The sequence below is a fragment of the Corvus kubaryi genome, unplaced genomic scaffold (assembly GCF_017639235.1).
Source record: "Corvus kubaryi isolate FWS band 111438036 unplaced genomic scaffold, C.kubaryi_AGA036_p1.0 137, whole genome shotgun sequence".
NCBI classification, from domain to species: Eukaryota; Metazoa; Chordata; class Aves; order Passeriformes; family Corvidae; genus Corvus; species Corvus kubaryi.
This window is the reverse complement of record NW_024580671.1, coordinates 11,134,942-11,157,150: the sequence shown is the minus strand read 5'-3', so window position 1 is coordinate 11,157,150 and position 22,209 is coordinate 11,134,942. Positions and strand designations below refer to the sequence as shown.

Genomic DNA, 22,209 nt, shown 5'->3' with positions numbered 1-22,209 from the left:
TGTATTAGTCATTTGCAGAAATGTGGTAGAATTTAAGCTATATTAAACTTGAGTTAAAACTGAATAAAAAAATCAGAACTACTTTAATTATTCAAACCCTTGTAATTAGTAATATAGAAAATTGAAGGTTAAGGCTAAATTTAATGAAAAACTCAAACGCCTCAAATGAAATCTTTCCACAGTACAATTATCAGAGCATTTTAAAACCAATTGTTTATTAAATACATTGCATGAGTATGGATTTGGCCCTTAATTCTTTATGTGTGTTTAACCCTTCTTGAAATCAGCAGACATCTGGTATGTAAAGAACAAATCTGTTTCACTATACTGAATGAAGAAAACGTATTTTACTGGTGTGGGATGTGGTATGTGATTTTTTGCTAGCAAATTTAGCATGAACATAGGTATATTGTTTCATTCTTCATATTTATGTGTTTCTCTGTCACATTCATTTTTTCAGGTTATGGTTGAATTGATATAAAAGTCATTCAAATTGCCACCTAATCTCTTGAAATTTCTGTGTATTGTGTAACAAGTACATGAGCAGCCTTTTAGAGAGGCAGGGTGGGTGGGAATGGGAATAGGAAGCAAGTTCCAAATTGATGTTTCTTCTCTCCTCTCTCTTTTTTTAAATAGGAGACTTTTCCCAAGCCTGGGATGTTCTTCTTGATCACATCCAATCAGCAGCACTTAGCAAAAATAATGAAGTTTCCTTGGCTGCTCTGAAAAGCTTCCAGGAGATCCTACAAATTGTTTCTCCTGTTCGAGACTCTGAGAAGCCTGAGACACCACCTGCCATCAATGTTTCTGTACCTTTGGTGGTAGGGACAACAACTGCCACTAGTCTTGGCCGATCATTCATGAGAACTGACTCCATAGGAGAAAGAATAGGAAGATACAATGGATCTGAACCTCCTGTAGTAACAGATGAGATTGAAGATTTGAATCTTTGGTGGGCAGCCTGGAACAGCTGGTACAGGATTGGTTCAGAAAGTACAAGGCCTCCAATTACTTGTGATAAATTGACTTTCATTCCCAGCCAGCCTTTCCTTACAGCTTTAATTCAAATATTCCCAGCTCTTTACCAACACATCAAAACTGGTTTCAGCATGGATGATCTCCAAAAGCTGGGTGTCATATTGCATGGTGCTGTTTCAGTTCCAATCAGTTCAGATGCTTCCCCTTTCATCCTTCCATCTTACACTGAAGCAATTTTGACAAGTTTACAGGAAGCGGTGCTTACAGCTTTAGATGTTTTACAAAAGGTAATAATGCAACTTTTAGTGTGTGAAAGGTAAACTACAGTGTGTCCTACTTCTTCTCTATAGAGCTACAGTGTGGTGATTTAAACACGATGTTTTAACTTATTTATAACTGCACAGTGTATTGTGTTATAACAATCAGATCTCCATTCCTGCTGCAAAATAGATGCTCTGCATTGAAAGGAATGGTGTAATCTTTATGAAATGCATTTTTGCTTGATTGCAGAAATACCTTAAGTGTTGTGCTGTGTTTGTAGCCATTTACTTGTCCATCTAATATTGAAGTACTGTTGATGTTGATATTGAAGATCTGTACATGGAGATGGGGGAACAGTCCCACAAAAAGTATTCCTATATGATGTCCATGTGCTGCCATGAACAAAGTCTAAAAGAACAGTGATCATGAGAAATTCCAGTTTACACAAAGCATAAAATATAGAAGGTTCTCTGGCAGATTACCTACATTCTTGCCTCTTATTAATCAGTTATTTAAGGAAAATGCTGCATCTCTGCTTAAGAAATTCTTACTATAGAACTCATCCTCAAAGAGCACCCTTCATGCAAATGAATCTACGAACAACAAATGAGGGTGCTCTTTTTCTGGAAAGCTGAAAACCAGAAAAGAGTACTGCTTGCTTCTTTCTTTTTGCCTTTGTGAAATCTCCTTGCAAAATTCAGTGCTCATTCACAAAACTTATTTGTTCAAAAGAAGCAGAGTTGATAATGAATGAGATCATGTATTTATATTAAGCACGACTTTTAAAAAAACAACCCCACAAAAAAAGTTACTTGGAAAGTGCCAGAATTAAAATATCCATGTGACCTGACTTCATTCCCTTTGGGCTTTCATGTTATGACTACTTTGCCTAACTATGTGGTCATACTTCCCCCCTGCTGCTGTCAGTATCCTGCCCCATTTAGCTCATAGAACACATGGTGGCTACCAAATGAGCAGCAATTCAGTGTTTTGATTTCTTTTTTTGCTTAGTATGGGCTGATTTATCTCGAACAAGGCAGGATCATTATCTTGTTAGTTTAGTTACTGGTTTTAAGAAATATTCATTCATGTATTTTGAAAATAGAGGTATAAGAATAGCATCATAAAAAGGCTTGGGTTGGAAGGAACCTTAAAGATCATCAAGTTCCAACCATCCCTGCCATGGAAATGCTATGGAGTAAATTATTTTATTTGAACTTCAATTTGGTTTGCTTGGATAGAAGCTGGTATTAAATCTTAGTTTTGTATGTGGGTATATAAATAACATGAAGTTTTAAAACCAGTCGTGTCTACTACATTTTCATCCTTTTCCAGTCAGGCTTGACCCTTTTTTATCCTCCCTTTTCCAGCAGCTCGGTCCTGCCCAAATCCTGTTTTCCCCATTTGATCAGTCCATCTATTTGTTACGATCCGGTTTAAACCCAGAAAAGCCAAGCAAGCTAAGTCTCTGTGCATAAACGGGAAGGAACTCAGAAGGTTCAAAATATTCCCAGAAATGAGATTAAAACCAAACGAGGTTAGATGTTGATGCCAAAAAATTGATGTATTTTATTTAAGAGTAGAGAGGGAAAGAGAAGAATAGGAAAAGAAGTGTGCATGGGGGGCTGGGGGGAACAGGAAGAGGTGACAGGGGTTAGGTGGAAGCAGATCACCCATCCGAGGGTCCTGATGACATCTCGTTGCTCCCCTCCATCTGATCTGCTGGTGGTCAGGGTCCCCCATCGCCGCAATGGCCACACCACCACACGCCGCCACATGCCACCACACCACACGCCAGAGTGCAGAATCCCGTGGATTAATGTATACTTTGGGCCAGGTGCAAACGCCCACATGTCTCCCCTCGCCAGGGGCCAACTTGACACTGTCCCTTGCAACACTGAGGGTCTGTTGCATCATCTCTGGTGCTCCTAGTGCAAGGTCGGGGGACCCCTTTGAGGGGGGCCCCTGTGATGGGCCATGTCACCCCCTCCTGCTGTGGATAAGCTTCCCCCCCTTCCCCAGTGAGGACCCCTCAGCTGGGCTCCTCTGCACAGTGGAGGATGGGCAGTCACGGCACCTCTGACCAGAGGCTTTTCCAAGGTACCCAAAGCCTCTCCTTCCTCCACCCTTTGCTTTGAGGGGTTTGTGTGAGCCTGGCAGCTGATAGCCCTGGGGCTGTGGTCTCCGCCTTGGAGGTGTTAAGGCTGTGCTCCGTGAATGTCCCCAGCCCTGAGTTGTTACTTTGTCTTCATCAGCGAGCAGTGTAAGGCCTCAGTCAGGGCCTGTTCAGGGTGCAGTGGTCTTCTCTGCAGCTTCTGTAATACAGTTGTAAAAATCCTTTAAGAAAATGTTTAAGTAATAAACTATAATATTTCAGTCTCTGACACTATTCATCTCAGATTTTTCTGTTTGTTAGTCTCCTTATCCAGGTGATCTTAGTTTCTAAAGGCTGCAGGCATTAGGGCTTTTCAAAGAAGGGGTTACCAGAGTTTTTAACATGAGGAAAAACTGCGCATTATTATACTCTTGTTCTTGTCAAGATGTTAAACTGTTGTAGCTGAAGGTTTCTAAACAATAACAAACGCAGTAACTCCGCATGAGAAAGTACAACATCTCCCTTCCCCACTCCCAGTGTGAGCAGGTTACCATCGCAGTTGCAAGCCTTTGCAAATACCGACTTCCATAAGATGGTACCTCAAACCTCCCATCCCACCTATGCTTATGTTACTAACACAACAGCACTGAAGTTCCTAAAAACATTACTTAAAGTATTTTCGGACATGAGTAAGTTCTGTGAAGTTGCGTGATTGCTCCTCTTGGCTGTATAAACAGTACAGTTCACGTGGCAAGGCAGCCAGCCAGCGCTGATGTGAAGCAAAGGCCATCTGTCAGATGGTTTTGCTTTAGGCCAGAGTACCTTCTTCCTCTCTTTAAATCAATTGATACTCTCAGGAGTACACACAGAAGCATTAAAGAAGAGTATGTAAATATTTGCAGTCTTTGAAATAAAACACGTCTCTGTGTTTGCGTGTAGGATCAGGTCCTTTGCTGATATAGGAAGACCTGAGTCAGTTCTGATTTTCTCAGAAGTTGTGGAACAACTTTGCATTTTGAATAGCATAAAAATATGGTAACATTTTTCATACTGACCCCTGACTAGTTGAATAAAGGTATTTTATAATGTGATTCCACTAACAAAGGACATTGCGACTCAAGAACATGGATACAGAAAGGAGCTTTGGGTCTCCTTTCAGGCTTCCATATGTTGAGCCCATTTTACAGCCTTTGTTTTGTTCTTTGTTGTCTTTTTATTTTTCATTAGAACTCGTCTTCTAGTCTTTTACTGCTGTAGTATACAGGGGGTTTGAGTTTTTTTGATAGTGTAAGTACCACTGTTCCTGAAATGTTTTCCATTTTAAAGCAAGATTATGAGTTTCAGCTGTACCAAATCATATAATTCTCATTTTATTTACATTCCTTTCTATATGACATTCTTTTAACTACTTTTTGAAGCCTTCTATGATTTACTTCTGAGATTTAAATGTTTATTGAAGTAGAACTTAAAGATGATGTGGGTGAGATCTATATACAAGACTTATATAATACATCTTATTTTACTGACATGTCAAAGCCGAGTTTGTGAAGAAAAGATACCTTTTATTGGATGAGATAGCTGTATTTACTGAACTAGGTATCTTGCCACTTTATTTACTTCAATAAAGTAACAAAATTTAATTTTCTTAAACTGTTGGAACTGTACACTGTCTTTCATACAGCATGACTCTTGCATAGTCTTATATGGGGATTTTTCTGTAGGAGTTCCTTGTACTGATGCAGGTGTTGAAAGCAAAAGCTCAAGAAATATATATTAAACTTCTGTATTTTCTTTTGATAAAGGCTATATGTGTGGGCTCAGAAGGTATGCAGATAATGTATCCTGCAATCTTTGACCAGCTGCTGGCCTTTGTAGAATTTTCCTGCAAGCCTCCACAGTATGGACAGCTTGAAACTAAGCACATTGCAAATGCAAAGTATAATCAGGTAATTAGTAAGAAATCTCACTTGTTTCACTTGGCTGGTTAATCCAATTCAGTTTAAGATATAGGTTGTTCAGCAAGATGCATTTGTTCAATCTGTAAAAACTTAACTGTGCATGTTGTGTAGTAAGTTTTTTCTACATGCTTTTGTTATCTTCTTTTACTCCCTTTGCATTCTTCTTTACTTTTATACTTTGTATTCCTTCACGTAGGAAAGGTCTAGCTTGGACACTAGGCAAATGTGTCTGAATTTGTACATGAATTAATCTAAAATAATTTGTCCTACAAGAGGTACTAAATTTAACACGGACATTATCATTTTGAATGGACAAAATTACCTCAAGCTTCAGATTTTTGAATTGCACGTGCTGTAAAGAAATGGAACGTGTTCAGTAATTCTATTTGTGTACACTGCTGTTCACTAAGCATGAGCATCTGATTCAGTGTAATCAAAGAGGTAACTATTATGTATGTATTAATTCTTCTTATTCTGTTTGTCCTGCAACACAATGGAATCACACTAGATACAACTATTTGCACCGGTGAGTTAAATTTCCTTAAAGATTGTCCTAATGTAGTTGTCTTGCTTAGACTGCAACATTTCTCCTACTTAAATGTACTTTACTTCAATGTAGAGTACATTTTCATAGCCAGACTACATTGTATTTGCAGTTTTGTTGCTTGGACCATATTCTTAGCAAACCTTGCATGCATTAAACCAAGAGTTCAATGCAAAACATACACTTTCTGTTCCTTAATTAGTATGTTTTCATGTATAATTTAGTAATTTACTAATTTCCTTTCCTAGGCAGAATGGGTGGCATTGAATTACGTACCATTTGCAGAGAGATCACTGGAAGTTGTGGTGGACTTATACCAAAAGACAGCTTGCCATAAAGCTGTGGTAACAGAGAAGGTTCTTCAGAACATTATTAAGGTAAAAGTTCGACCTGCATGTGCTCTGAATTTAGTGAGCTTATATTGAAAATCATGAGTTTTATTTTCAGCTAGTGTTGACAAACGCTTTCTGAGAAGCTTAAAGCTGTAGTAAACGGATTGGTATTTTATGAAGATGAGCAGTGGGGAATAATTTCTTTTGGAGCTGGAAGGCTGTTGATTAGACTATGTGTATTGTTCTTAGCTGGGTAATGTCAGCATCAGTATTTCAGTGTTAAGATAAAAATCAATAAATGTGTTAGGCCACAAAATTTTCATCTTTGGAAGTGTTAGCACCTAAATGTGGTAAATAGGCCTCTTAGTAAATACGGCACTGAAGGCCAAAGACCAGTTTCTGTACACTGGCATATATACTTCAGGGGCCTGTGCTCTATTACTTTTGATTTGTTTTAAATTACTTCATGTGTCAATGCAGCTATGAGATGTTAAAGGTGAGCAAGTATACCTTTAGGGTGAAATTGTCAAATGCTTCACTTTTTTTGACTATTCCATTTCAGCAAAAAATTTTAGTAAATAGTAGAAGTAATAGTAAATGTTCGGAAAATAAAAATGTATATGACCTAGCTTGTTTGCAATGCCTTGGCTGCCATGAGGATTTTCCTGTATAGAAATTTAGAAACCTGAAGGTTAAAGCAGATGAATTAAAGCAGGTGATATTACTTGAAATCTGTTAGGAATTAAATATTTGTATTTCAAAGTTAATGCAGTTGTTTTCCACTTCTGTTTTAATGGCATTGGTAAAACCGATAGAAATCCCCCTTTTTCTGTAACATTTGCAGTTATATAATATATATAATATAATCTATTGCAATATATGAAAATGCTTTTAAATTTATTTTTCATGTCTCTAAAGCCCATGTTGATTTTGGAATTAGATTTGACACATATGACCAATACCAGCAGAAAAAAAATACTCTGTTTATCTCTAGAGTGAGATTCTACCTGTCATAATTTTTTGCCAGAGAGTTAATTATAATTGACACCCTCATTAGAGTCAGAGTGAGTCTTTCCTCCCTTTGCTTTCCTCAAATCAGACACTGAACTAAAAGCATGGGGGACATACATATAGTACCTGAATTCAGTCACTATGTATTTGAAATGTAAAGTAAATAATTGGTTTTCCAAGATAAATTACTATCAGGTTCTAAGTCACTTTGACTAACAATACTAAAAGGAATGCATATATGTGTAAGTAGTTCATATGCCTAATGTTTTCAAGTTTATAAATGACTTTATTTTATAGATACTGAAGATGACTTTCTATCTAAAAGGCTTAAAATTTGCTGTGTTTTCATCTGCTTTACATTTGATTTGTGTTGAAGCCTTTATCTTAGAATTTCACTAACTGTTCTTACTTTCAAATTTGATGTGGTTTAACAGTCAATAATGTCCAGATTTCTTCCAGTGTTTATGTATATAGTTCAACTTTACTAGGAAAAGTCTAAATTCAATGAGGCTTTTTTTCTTTACTGTGGAAGCACTTGGAATGGCTTTATAGGAATGGGACTGAATTCTCCAGAATACACTGATGATAGACTGCCTGCAGTCTCTTAGATGTTAGGAAAGCCCATTTGTCACACTTAGCAGAAATGGTGGATGGCAATACAGAAAAAGAAAATTAGTGTGTGATTTCATGGTGGAATTGATTCATTAATCAATTTCTTCTTCTAACCTTGTACTTGGCTACAGACCTGTGCTTTAGCCAGCTGGTATATGATAAATCATCCTCAGAATTACATTTGTAGAAGGCCATCTCATATACTAGCTGAAAAGATAGGGATGTGTACTACCACATGTGACAGTGTCTCTCAAGATCTTGTGCAGAAACTTGCTGTAATCTTAGATTTGTCTGTGCAACTATAAATTTTGTTTTGACTTTCATTTTGCAGACACTAAGAATACCCCTCAGTCTGAAGTACTCCTGTCCTTCTGAAAGCACATGGAAGCTAGCTGTGTCCTCTCTTCTCAAAGTTCTCTCCATTGGACTACCTGTTGCAAGACAGCATGCATCATCTGGAAAATTTGACAGTATGTGGCCAGAGCTAGCAAACACTTTTGAAGACTTTTTATTCACAAAAAGGTAAATACTATTTCCTTTTTTTTTATCATTTTTAAAGGGAAATTCTTGTAAGTAATTTGTTCACTATATGTGTCAGTAGAGGTATTTGATATCTGAAAATTATTTAATGAATGATGGAGAGAAAGTAACCAATCTGTCTACTTCAAAAAGCTATACTTTTAGAAAGTAATAGCAAAAGCTTCAATCAAAAGGTGAAGTGTAAGAGCAAGCAAGAGCTCAGCTGAACTCTCAATATAAGGCACAGTCTTTCTGAACAGGACTGGGAGTTCTGTATGGACTCCCAAGGACATTTATTGTAGATTTGATAAAGAGCTGCTGATATGTACTCAATTTGTTCCTTTCTTCACTTTGAACAGAATTGCAACAGTATTTTTCTAATTAAGGTGAACAGCATTAACTATATATATTTCTCCTGAGTTCCATCTTGAAATACTCCACTTACTATGAATTTTCAAAAATTACTTCATATACTGCTGTTCACTTAGAAGCCCATAGTTATGTTGCTTTTGTTTCTACCTAAGATAAATTGACTGCACCTTAATAATTAACCACACTTTATTTATGATACTTAATGAAAAAGGTAGCTAATAGTCATATTTATGATGAGCAGATTCCTCTCAAGAATGGAACACATTCTCAATTTCCAACGGCAGGTTGAGAAAGTCCAGAAGTGAAAAGTAGTAATAATCAGAGACAGACAATTTAATCGTTGAATCATAGAATGGTTTGAGTTGGAAGGAATGTTGAAGATCATCTAGTTCCAAACCCCCTGCCATGGGCAGGACACCCTCCATTAGACCAGCTTGCTCAGAGCCCCATCCAGCCTGGCCTTGGATCTATTTATTTGTTCAACCAAAGGAATATATCATTAGCAAAACATTATCAATTTTCATAATATAGTAAAAGCTTGCTTCAGAGAAGAAATTTTTTTGTCCCTTGGCAATGGGTAAAAATCTATTTCAGTACAGCAAAAATTATCTAGGTTAGACACTAAGGAAACGTTTTACTCTAAGGAAGGTTAGGTATTTTAGGTAACTGCTTAGGAGTGGTATGGAATTTCCATCTTCTGTAAACATCTGTGGGCAAGCATCTTTCAGGAGTACTTTAAGTATATCTAATAGTGTTTTAGAATAAAGAACACAGTGGAACATGAAAAATTTAATTCCCTGATTTTCAGTGTATATGCTGATTTCAGTAACAAATGAATCTTTCTTTTTAACAGAGAACAGTAAAGCTCCTCAGTGCTTTACACTAATATGCTGTGTGTTTAGTTTTGAAACACACAAAAGTGAGCAACCAAACACAGCTGTATTTACTAATGATGGATAAATAGCAGCTTGCCCAAAACAAACAAAAAATAAATACCAATGAAAATTTATTTTAGAGACACATCCATTAGTGAAAATGTGTGTAATAATGAATGGGTTTGGAATAGCATCAATAGGATTATATGGCAATCAGGTGAAAAACCTTCCTATTGTTTTTTCATTTATTTGAAAGAAAATTCTATTAAATAGGAGGACCTTAAAGTAGAAAAGATCACCATGATGGATTAAAAGACACTTCAGTCATCCAAATTTTTATTTTATGCTTCACTGTTTCTTTAATATAAAATAATCTTTGCAGTATCTTGCTTGGTTTTGTTTTTAGCTGCAGCTAGTATTCCTGCTTCCATTCTGAGACAGGCAGTCCACATCAGTTAATGCCCTATAATCTATATCATTGTTGGGTTTACAGAATTAAAATGAAGGTTTTTCAGGTTATTGTAGAAGAATGTATGTTCCCTTAAAAGTTGCTTTGGGAATACATATTACTATTTGCTGTAATTTAATTATTCCTAAATATTTGCAAAGCAAATGAAACAGTTCCATTTTGCATGTTCTTAGCTGACCAAGGCTGGTACTGCTACATTTTTTTGGTATTAACTGTTCATAAATCCAGGGAAGTAAAATTATCACAGCTCTTTGGTGTAATTCAGGATAATCACCTATCATCTTCATTACTTTTTTGGCCAAATATATTGTGGGGTTTTTTTAATTTACAGTGAGTGATTTATGATTTACTTGAATATTATTTCAACCATAGAAATTTCATCTTAATGTGTTGCTTGCTAGAAGCTATTACTCTTTATGTTAATTCTAATACCTTTTGCCATTTGTCACACATGGGCAAATATTCTCTGGAGGTAGAAGAAAAATAGTACTTGTGTGAATATTTATGATGCCTGATGATGTCTGTCTTAAGTCTGGTTTTACCTCTTTAGCAACGAGTGTACACTATAACTTTACATACAAAACATGTTTTAGAAAAAATTTTTTAATCATAATTAAAGGTGTCCTTAGAAAAGTGTAGAAAACTTTTCTTTCACCTAGAAACTTTAAGGTTCAAAATAATTAAAAACACTAAAAATAGGCTGGTATTTTATAGAACCACATGGCTACAACAAGAAAATTTGACCTGTTACTATAATTAATGCCCATTATCATTACGCTTTCCAGGCTTGGTGTGAGTAGATGGATTTTGCTTACATATTTGTATGTTGTGTGGCTACAGAATGTCTGGTTTGGGGTGGTTTTTTTTTTTACCTGCCTTATGTTAATCTTTTTCTAAATAGCAGTTTGTCTTCCAAGAGTGTGGTTCCCCTACATACAGTTAGAGCCCTGTCCCTTGGTAGCTTTAGGATAGATAGCCTTTCTGTTCTCTCTATCAGCCTGAGCCTTGTACTCCTAAAAAAAATTAAAGCTGAAAAGGGAGTACATCTTCCTCATGCCAGTAGTCAGGATGATTGTAATAGCAGTCATTTCTCCTTTTCTTCATCCGCTTTGTTCTCCTCCTCCTCCCCATATTGCTACTGAAGCGTGTCTCTCTCGCTGTGATGCAAGGAGGGCTCTAGAGATAGCTGTGGAAGTTCCCCACGTTGAGGTAATTCTCTTCCGATTTTCTTTGCTTTAATCTTTCTGCACTCTGTGCAAGATGCTATGAAACTACCCTTAGCAAGTAGGGCAACCTGCCCCTTTTGGTTTGAAATTTGCTAAATTGTGTCTTCTAGTGGTTTATAATTGCAGTTTACTCAGTCTCTTGAATTTGTAGTTGTTCCACTTGCAAGGAAATTGAATTCAGAATTTTCAAATTTAGTGTGTTCTTTCAATTTTTTTTGGTAATTCTCATAGAAAACATATGTCAGTCATAGTGGTGCCTTATTCCAAGGCAATTTGAGAGAATTTATTCACTGTTTTGAAAGTAACAGCCAAAATTTATTGCTGAGTTGAGGTGCATGTCAACCTTCAGGTTGCAGGGGAAGGCAATGAGAATGTACTTTCCAACTATCCATGTTGGTCCTCTATTTAAGGCCAGCCAGGTGGTATAGAACTGTTTTTTGGTGTGTTTCCTGACTTATTTATATTAACCATGAGTTGTGCTTTTTAAAACTTTTGGTACTACTTGGACTTTTGTCCATATCACCAAAATCAATTAACCGAGCCACAGCTGAAGAGAATGCTCATAGTTAGACTCATGACTTATAAACTTGAATTGGTTTTAGTAACCCTGCTGAACCTGACCAAGTGGCTTTACTGCAGCTGTGAGTCAGGTAATCTCTGGTGGCTTTCCAACTTGCAAATGTGTCATGCAGGACAGGGAGGTTATTAAGTTATGTGCAGGAGTGTACAAATTGACTAAAGCCAGCATGGAATGAAAAGGTTCTGAAGCACAAAGAATTTGGGAAATGCAGTTCAGTTGACTCCCCAAGAGGCTGACAGTGAGACAGAGTAACCCCATTACTGTGTTGTCTGGATTTTTAGCATTCTCTAACATGTCACCCTTTGTGACAGGAATAGTTAGATATATACAGTTAGACCTGAATATGGTTAGAACTGAAAATTTACTTTCTTATGCTGGCGTTCTGTAATTTTTTCTAAGCTCTTTGTTTCAAGTAAACCAGAACTTTATCTCACAAAAACCCCTTACTTTTCTTCCTTCGTTCTTGATACATCGTCATACTCCACACTTTCCACTATTAAATGTTTTAGATGTCCTGTGCTATTGTCTGTCCAGGCTTTATGCAAAGCTAGGTAAATTACTTCCTTTTGTACCTTCTCTTCAAATCTTTATTCTCCAAGCCTGACTTAGCACTGCTGGATGGTTCTAAATATGAAACATCTGCATCTCTGTAAGACTCACAAAAGCCTTAATGCAGTCAGTCCTTTGAGCAACACTGCATAACAGATGTGATTAGTTTATCTCCTTTAGCTTTGTTCATTAAAATATGCCAGTGCACTTTGTCTTATTTTTGTATGCATGTTCCCCAAGTTTCCACCTGGCTGAGCATTGGGTAGAAAGATGAAACTATTTCACTGATGTTATAAGTTTTTAACCAATATTTCAAACATTTTTCTAGTTTAACTCGTAACCCTTCTAGTCACTGTGGTCCTAGAAACCGTATGTGTAGATAGCCTAATATTGCTTCTGGCAGTGAGACTGAGTTGGCATTGATTAGACAAGAGGTCACTGTAATTTGAACCCTTAAATTAAAGCTCTGTGAATAACGGTATTTAAGATAGTGAGCCTCTTCTGCACGGTGCCACCTCTATCTTTCGGATAGGAACAGTTTCAAGCCAGCTGTGGGGCTAAATGAGAGGGGATACTCGTTGTTTAAAATGTACAAAGCACAGCAGAAATGGTCTCTGCAGCTTTGTACAAGAAATTTCAAATACAGCCCAGAGAGCCCAGGTAAATGAAAAAGGAAAATACTACTGTCATAGAGAATTAACAACTTCCAAGATAGAAGTTTGAGCTTTTTAAATTTTTTTTTAAAGCAAGCTACAGCTGAGGAGACTCAATAATCTTGATTTTTGTCATAAATCAAAATGACATTTAAAATTAATACATTTTATATAACTTAATTTACACAAAATTGTCTTCTAGTAAGAAGTAAGAAGCTGGTCTGTTTATTATTTCATATTGTTCTTCTTTCCTAGAGGCTTTCATAGAAGCATGTCAAGCCATTATGTACAATAAAATTCAACAAATGTGTGTGTGTAGATATATAGATATAGATATAATTTATTAGAGCAGAAGTCCATGCTCACATGAGGGAAGTAAATCAATACTTTCCCAAAAGATGCTTCTGAACAGAGTGCTGTGCACAGCAGGACTCCGGGTGGTTGTTAGGTTTTTGCTCTTGGCTCTGAAGCCCTCGCTGTTCAGTGGGCATGGACTGGGAGCTCTGTACTGGGGAAAGTTGCTGCATCACACTCTTATTTTTCCTGGCTCTTGACCCTCCAGTACGGTTTGGATATGTTGTGCCAGAACACCAAAGTATTTTGCCCCTAGATAGATGTATCCATATAGGCACCTTACAAAAATCTATTTACTTGGGAATAATTTGCTACGTGAACAAATACGTACCATAATCTGTAGTATATAAGATAGATCAGATATGGATGACTGGGCAGGAAGGTCTTAACATGTTTTTAAGTAAACCTCAGCTCAGCGAGTCATAAATTAGGAAGTGTCAGAGTGAAATCTTCCCTTGTATTTCAACATGACCTGCATTTCTATGTATCATACTAGCTTACATTACTGTTTAAAGGTTTTGCATAGTTAACAGCTCTGTGTGTTAGAAAAGGTACTGACTGAACAACTACTTAATATTTTATTTTATTCTATGTTTTCAACATAAAATTCCAAACTTCCTGACTGCTTAATACACAACCCAATAATAAATACAATATTTCATATTTTATTCTTTGTGGTTTTTTCTAGTCACACATGTAACACTTGTCCGTTTCAAAGATAAATTGATCTAGACTTCATCTACATGAAGTCTCTTTGAGGAGCAGAGATATATTTATTTTTCAAGCAGATACATTGGTACATACATAATACATTCATAATTGTCCAAACTGAAAATTAGCTGTAGGTGTGAAGACTGATCTTCCAGTGTGTTATGCTAAGCACTCAGAAGATGGGGAAGAAACAAGCCTATCTTGGAAAAATCATGTTTGTCTTGGTCAGCAACATACAGGAACACTGAAAAAAAAAATCATGTAAAATAAAACAAAACATCTGTCAGCTAAACTAACCAGATTTGAATGAGATTTCAAAACCTTCAGGGTTCTTAAACTTTCTTTAAAATTGGCAATGGGATGGAGAAGACAGGCCCAGATGAGTACCGTTACGAGGACAAGTTCACAGTCCTATACTGGGCAGCTGCCTTGCCTGTGAGCATGTGCTTAGCTCTGATTCAACAGGGTCTGTTGAATCGCTTCTGGACATTTCACCTGAAAATAAATAAAGAACGCCAGAAAGTTCTAAATTTCTTCAAAACTATTGTTTATAAAATGGGTTTTTCTTTTAATAAAATTCATTAAGAATGAGAACATATACATAATTTCAGTTAGCAGGGGAAAAGGACATGGTAATGTCCCATTAATGAAAAGTTTTTCATTAATGTAGAGGAAAATGTAAAATTAAAAAAAATTTTTACAGATGAACTGCTGAAACTTGAAAGTATTTTTCTTGCATAGTGAGTGAAAAAAATAGGTTGGTCAAAGCCCCCATCCAACCTGGCCTTGTGATCATTAATCATTACCATATAATAGTACCAACTTGATGCATGTAATAACTGTAAATGTAATGTGTTTTCCCATACTTACCTCCTTACACATGATGTAAATTTAAAGTATAATGCACTTCGTTTATTTTTAGTACACCTCCTGATAATCTCTCAATTCAAGAATTTCAGAAGAATGAGAGTATTGATGTTGAGGTAAGGAACTTTTAACAAATATACTATTGCAAGTAACAAATTAGTGACATTGACAAGTTGCATTTGGTTCTGAAATAATTTTTTGAAAAGTTACCCTTTCATTACTTTTTCTGTGATATTGTTTTCATTTTTGAAAACAAGACAGGAAATTCATAGGCCCAGAATTCAGCTGCTTCAGGGTGATGCAAAAAGTAGGAAGTGGGGTGCCACAAACTGCTTCTTTTCCTCTCATCTTCAGTGTAGAGTGGCTAAGCCAGAATGTTTCTGCCTCTAACTCATTATGTGATCCTTACTATTATGTTATTGCTGAGCATTTACACAGGTATTGTAGACCACAGAGAAAGCTGACAATTAAACATAAAAGGAGTGCTTTCTGCATTGAGAGGGCGATTAGCAAAAATTCATTTTTTCTTAGACATTGTTGCCCTTAAAATGTGTTCTCAATACTGAGAAGCTTTGGCATAAATGAAGAAATTATGTGTTGTTCATGCAGCACAAAGATCGCTGTAATTGTAAAGAGAAAATGTTTGGTTTCATAAGGCCGAAGAAAATTAAGAGAAGATGATACTTGAAGTGAGGAGCAACTTGTCCCCTTTAACTCCAGGGCAAAGAAATGTGGCAGAACAGAGATTAGGGATACAAAACAAAAGGAGTTGCAGAGAAGACATGGCAGTATCAGTGGTTTCATCACCGTCATCTTTCCAGAGGGGTGGCTGGAACACAAAGATATCCGGATGAAAAACGGGAGCAGTTCTGCCTGCAGTGAGCAGAATTCTCAAATCTAATGGATTAATTTATGGAGACGTAAACCCACTTTGTTCCTGAATGGGACCATCAAGACAAGGATGGAGAGCATTTCTGTTAGTGTGTATTGCCTTAAGCTTGTTTAGATAATTAACACACTTGTTCTGCTTTGCAGATGTCACAGTGTTAGGGATGTGGTATGTGTGTTAATGTCATAGTGAGGGTATTGAGTTGCGGTTAAGGGAGAGAGAGATTCCTCATGCTAGATTTTCTCTTTTCAAAACCATAAATTCGATTTGAAGACTACACTTCAAATGTCATTTGAAATCTGATCAGAAACTCTGGCAAAAGTGGTGGGGGGAAAGGTTTATTATTTCAAGTTAATTGTCCCATGCAAGACCACACTTTTGGACATATCTGCAAATTTCAAATGCTAGCAATAGAAGATTTTGTGAAGTCTGATTAGGCCTTTCTCTCTTGTTAAATGTTTCTTCATACTAGATTTACAATTTTATTATTTAGAAAACCAATATAAATATATGTAATTTATTTTAGGTGGTGCAGCTTATCAGCACAGAGATACTGCCATATGCTAATTTTATTCCTAAGGAATTTGTTGGTCAAATAATGACTATGCTCAATAAAGGCTCAATACATTCTCAGTCATCCTCCTTTACAGGTATGGTACCTGAATGACAAAAAAATACAGTGTTTAAATCTACTAGAAAATAATTAAAATGTTGAGAGTACTTACTATGATAAAGACTTGAAGTTCCCTGGCACAAATTCAATATAGACCGTTTGATATCTAACATTTTTTTATAAACTATATTTTGTGGAAGTTGCCAAGCTTTCCTTGCAATTTTTAAAAAATTACTTCCTTGCTGCTTGGACCGTATAATATATAATATTGTACTTGTGTTACTTTCTACATAGTTTATTTTCCTTTGTGCCAGTTCTAGCAATCATTTCAGACAATTGTAAGACAGACATAATATCCTGTTCTTAAAAACTAAATGACCTTAGTGTAACTATATGGTGTACCTAACCAGATACCTTCTCTGCCTTTAAGACAAAACATTTCTAGGGATTTTTGGAAAGATGAAAAAACTGGACATAAACCATTACATAGAAAAATACTTGAATTGTACGGTATCAAATATGAGTAGTACCTACAATGTAGGACTGGGTTTGCTGTTTTTAGATTATTTCATGTATTTTATAGTTAAAGCAATGTCAGGTACATGACATGTTACTGAGAATGTGGCAGAATGAATTTCTTGTTTTTGGAACTATTGTGATTTTTGCACAGTCATTTTTTCTTAGAATGTATTCTTATTATTTGTTCTTATCACTGTTAATATTTTTTAATACTAGAGAAGTGATAACCTTTTCTCAATTTATAATAAACTGATTGAAATGCAGCATCATGCACACTGCACAATTAAATGCATTATTTTACTTCGACAGAAGCCGAAATAGATATTCGAATGAGAGAGGAGTTTTCTAAGGTGTGTTTTGAAACACTGCTCCAATTTTCATTCAGTAATAAAGTCACAACTCCTCAAGAAGGCTACATCTCTAGAATGGCACTTTCTGTGCTCTTGAAAAGGTCGCAGGATGTATTGCATCGCTACATAGAAGATGAGAGATTGAGTGGCAAATGTCCTCTTCCACGGTATGTGCGTTGTCTTTAGAAAATAAAGGTATTACCAGGACTTTATGAAAAGAAGTTTGCATTCAAAATATCACTTAGTCATGAAAAAAATGAGGGGTGTGGGAGATAATGAAATTTAAAAGGCAGGGAAATCTTTATGGGGAAGATATTTCAAAGAAAATTGCTGGTACCAAATTTTTTTTTAAAAACCTTTAAGTAGCAATGGTCATAGTCTGTGCTGTTACATTTTCAGTTACTGAAACAATGTTTCTGATCTCTCTAGCTAATATTTCTGAAATCGGATTTCCTTTTATTCCCAGTAGAGCTATTTGTAGTTTCTAAATTGAGAGGTGGGTAGAATATCCTCAAAAATACGATAAAACATCCAAACAGCAATATTGTGAATCATTACTCAAGTAAGTGTTCTTGAAATGGAAAAATTGACTGAAATACTAAGAAATTCTTTAAAATGGGAACTTACTTGAAATTTGCTTAACTTTTGAAGGTTTTTGATCATGAATGTGGAAAATTATTATCTTTATGTTAGCCTTATCACCCTGATATGAGTGTTTTCAGATTGAGATTTGTATGGTGTTGCTGTTTCCAGTATCACAGCTAAAGCTGTCCTCGCTGAGATAACAGCAATAATGGTGGGAAAGTTTTTTCTATAAAACTTATATTATTGAAACAAAAATGAGTAGTTGACTGTTTGCATTTTTTCATTTGTAGGCAGCAAGTAACAGAAATAATATTTGTTTTAAAAGCTGTCAGTACTCTCATAGATTCACTTAAAAAGACTCAACCTGAAAATGGTAAGTTGATGGTTGTTAAGTAACATGGTTCTAAATAAGGTAACATTATATCTTCACCAAAGATGCATTTATTATTTCCTTTAGTAGTCTTCCCAGAAATTTGAAAGAAAAGTGTAGTCTGTAAGAGTCAGTATTCTGTAATTCTTTGTATATGTAGGTGGCAGGTAGACAGCAAGAAACCCCACAAAGTTCTTCCAGCATGCCTAAAAGTATAAGAACCTAAGATATGTTTAATAAAAGAGAAAACCTCAATTTATGGTGTCCTTTATTAGATAAAGCTTGGTGTCTTCTGAAAACAAAGAAAAAAAACCCCGTTCCAAAAATATTAATAGAATTCTTAAATATATGAAGCCTGGCTAGACACTTTTTTCCTTCTCATGATACCTTTGTAGGTTGCTATGGATCATGTTCACATAGGTGCAATCTGCAGTTAAAGGGGTGTACAAGTTAAATGCATGGACAGGCTGGTAGATACATACACTTGTGCTCTTGCTTTCCCTCTCTTCCTGCTCTATTATTTCCTGTCCCCTGGATTGAGCTTAGCTCATTGATGCCTGAGTAAATGGTTGACAGATGTATTTAAATGGCTGAATTAAATGAAAGACCTCAATTTCATTTATAATCGTGTATCCTGTTCCTCTTGTAAGCTGCACCTTCGGTATGTGTGGAGAGTTCTTGGAAGGAAACAATCATGAGTCTTGGTTAAGCCCACTGTATTGGGCTCTGAAGTTGTGACAGAATTGTGTATACATTTCCCCCTACCTCCCTGCTTTTGATATTAGGAGGAACAGGAAAAAACACCCTTTTCACTCCTGAAACAAGCAAATGAAACACCCTTTCCAGAAAAACACAGGCAGGTGAGTTTCTGGAAAGAGGCAGTTCCTCATTTGCATCATCACTGAGCAGCCAGAGTTATAATGATACAGTTTCCAAGGTTCATGGCAAAAGGGTGCAAGTTTTATGCCGGGATGCTAACCCTGAAGGTAACTGAAGTGCTACTTTAGTGGGTCTTCCTCTTAGAGGGGTAGAGTAGCCAACTCAGCTGGACTGTTCCCCACATCCCTCTTCCTGCAATGAGAGACATATTTCCCCTGGTTTGGCAGTGCTTGCCAAACCTCCCACAGACTTTCTTAGAAAGAGAACCACTGGAAAAATTACAGAATCATTTCACTCTCACTTCTTCTACCTTCTAATAATTTTATTTATTTAAGATAATTATTACTGTTGTCTGAAGCCAGGACTTTGTTCTTTTTTGAAAGCAGAGCTAAAACAGAAATAAGCAAGGAAGTGACATTATAATAAGATTCATGCTACAGTGTTTAATTTTACTTGTTGGAGTAACAAAACTTCACCATGGATATTTTTTGTCTTTGTCCAGTGTTTTCTACCTTTGCGTTCTATAGTTCTTGTAATCTGAAATGATCTAAAATCAATAGAAAGTCTCACTGCTGACAATTTTCCAAAAGTGAAATGTGCATCCAGTTCAATTTTCTGTCAACAGTTGAGAAAAGCAGGCAGAAAACGCTTGTGTATTACAGATTGAATAGAAGTATTATGTTAAATTTGTCAGTTCTTTATCCCAAAACCACAGTGAATGACTTATATGTAGAAACACAGGTGTGTAGCACCACTTTAAGGATATTATCCATCTGGCCTCCAGTTGCAGTTGAAAAAACAAATGGTTCTCCTGCAGAAATCTTGGCCCATATCTGAGTGCCCTGCATGGATGCCACAGTGTCTGTATAGTACCAAGTACCTATGTTTAGGCACACTGTGAATGTGCCCTGACTTAGAGGTATTGAAAAAAATCTGTTGTTAGTATTTGGACAGTAGTAAGTGATTCAGTCTGTTCTTTTCTTCCCTGCAGTTGATTCTAGCACATGGGCACAAGTTATTGCCTTGTACCCGACTTTAGTAGAATGTATCACTTGTTCATCCTCAGAAGTGTGCTCTGCTTTGAAGGAGGCACTGGTTCCCTTTAAGGACTTCATGCATCCACCAGCATCCAAGGTACAGAATGGAGAGTCTTGACCCCATAAAACTTCTTTTTGATCCTTGAAGGGAATATCCAAAAATGTTTGCTCCCAGTTCAAGTTTCTCTGAGGAAATCTCTTGTGACTAGTACTTTGGCAACCAGTGCTGACTGCCTCTTAACTGTACTAACGAGAGCTCAGTAAGTCATGAATACAGGCTTTATCTCAAAGGTTCCAGAGTGAGTAGCAGTGCAAACCTTTAATAAATTTAACTGACTAGTTGGAATCATTTATAATCTAATGTACTTGCTACAGTATCTTGAAGTGGTGATTGAAAAGTGGGCTTATGTACAGCTTGTTGTGTATGTGTTAATGATGTAATTAAAAATATTTCAATTCAGTCAGATTTATTAGGCTGGTGTTTTGCACCCTTTTTTGAAGTACGAATTGTACTAAAATTTTATGCAAGATGGTACTGTAACATTCCATATATCTGTAACCAGCCTTTGTAAACAAAGGGAACTGATATACTTGTGTGTATAATAAATGGTACAGTTATGTATAAAATAGTTGCATTTATTATTTAAATTCTTTTAAAAATATTGATAATGTCAAATGCCTGAAAATGTATTTATTATGAATAAGTTGTATGCTTGCATTTTTACTTACAGTTTGCCTTCTAAATTGCCAGATATGCTCATTCATATCTGATCATGTTAGTTTTTGCTTAATTGAATGTATCTTCTTTGTGGCCATTGGACATCTGCAAAGGGTCATACAACAAAAGATTGAAGTAAGCAGTCACAGTCTGCTGATCTCAAACTTCAGAGTAGTTGACCTGAAATAAGTTTGAATATGCAGAAATCCACTGTAGCACTTCAGCACTACCATACCTCACTTTATAATAAATTTGTTTCAAGATGTTTGTTCTACTTAACTCTATCCATTTTTGCAGTTGCAGCCTTGCTTTAAAAAGAAAACAAACATATTTGAGGGTTGTTAGCCTTTTTTGACCTTCTTGGCAAGTATCACAGTCTTTGAATCGACCCAAGAAAGGCAAGTTCAAATATCTAAAATACTTGGCTGTAATATTTTGTTAATAATTTTAAGTGTTTTGTTTTGTAATGTCTTTTCAACCCAAACAAATTGTTCTAATCTTTTAATTATAAATCGTGTCTGATAAAAACCATGAAAAGTGTATTTTTGAAGATAGTTACTCATTTAGAAATGCAGTAAAATTTGTCATAAAGTAAATGTGAATTTGTTTCACTTTCACGTAATACACAATTGAAGCAAACCACTTTTAATAGTATTGTTTTTAAAGTTTGTGATCTAGCATTTAAAGTTATTTAATTAATCTTGATTTCAATAATGTTTCACCTGTATTCACATTTTTAATCTGTGATGTGAAAGCACAAAGGCCAAATGGAAAAAAAAAAAATAGAAAAAGACAGGTGCCTTTCTATGGATTTCAGAATTTCAGAGCTTACCCTTAGGGTTTTATTTCTTCAAGTCTTTTGTAGATATTAAAAGATCGTCATGCATAAGAAATGGTATTACATCTGTTTGCTTTGCACTTTCCTTGCTAAAGGGACACTGATTGGTATATGTGAATAGGTGTAAAAGTTGTAGAAGCTTCAAGCTGAAGGTGTGATGAACTGGTCAGGGTTACCCTGCATGAATAATGTTCTCCAGGCAGTTCTTTGGACAGCTTGCTCCCACAAGTTTCCAGTTTATGGTCCTTTTTAAAAGCTTTCTGCTTCAAAGTACAGTAAATGTTAAAGAGGCTTCAAGACCTTGCACATTTCTGTGACCAAAGTTACATGGAACCTAATTGTCAAACCTGAATAGTTTTAAGAGAATACACACATTAAGGAAACAAATGCTTCTTGTTAATAGAATTTATGTCAAAATACCTTCTCTGGAGGAGCATTTCCAGTA

At 36.0% G+C, this 22,209-nt stretch overlaps 1 protein-coding gene across 5 annotated transcripts in view; it reads left to right on the top strand.

Annotated features, from left to right (window-relative positions):
• The window catches only part of MON2 (MON2 homolog, regulator of endosome-to-Golgi trafficking), a 67,486-nt gene extending 45,749 nt beyond the window's left edge, over positions 1–21,737 (top strand). For 2 of the 5 annotated variants that reach the window (XM_042017878.1, XM_042017877.1), the window contains 10 exons: positions 637–1,265; positions 5,137–5,280; positions 5,801–5,818; positions 6,085–6,213; positions 8,123–8,313; positions 15,022–15,082; positions 16,382–16,505; positions 17,297–17,504; positions 18,213–18,295; positions 20,163–21,737. In XM_042017878.1, coding sequence (XP_041873812.1) covers positions 637–1,265; positions 5,137–5,280; positions 5,801–5,818; positions 6,085–6,213; positions 8,123–8,313; positions 15,022–15,082; positions 16,382–16,505; positions 17,297–17,504; positions 18,213–18,295; positions 20,163–20,326 — 1,751 coding nt within the window. In that variant the 3' untranslated portion in view covers positions 20,327–21,737. Of the gene's footprint in view, positions 1–636; positions 1,266–5,136; positions 5,281–5,800; positions 5,819–6,084; positions 6,214–8,122; positions 8,314–11,170; positions 11,235–15,021; positions 15,083–16,381; positions 16,506–17,296; positions 17,505–18,212; positions 18,296–20,162 lie in introns of those variants that run through there. The other 3 variants (XM_042017880.1, XM_042017879.1, XM_042017881.1) reach the window with 2 other exon arrangements.
• The last annotated feature ends 472 nt before the right edge of the window (positions 21,738–22,209 follow it).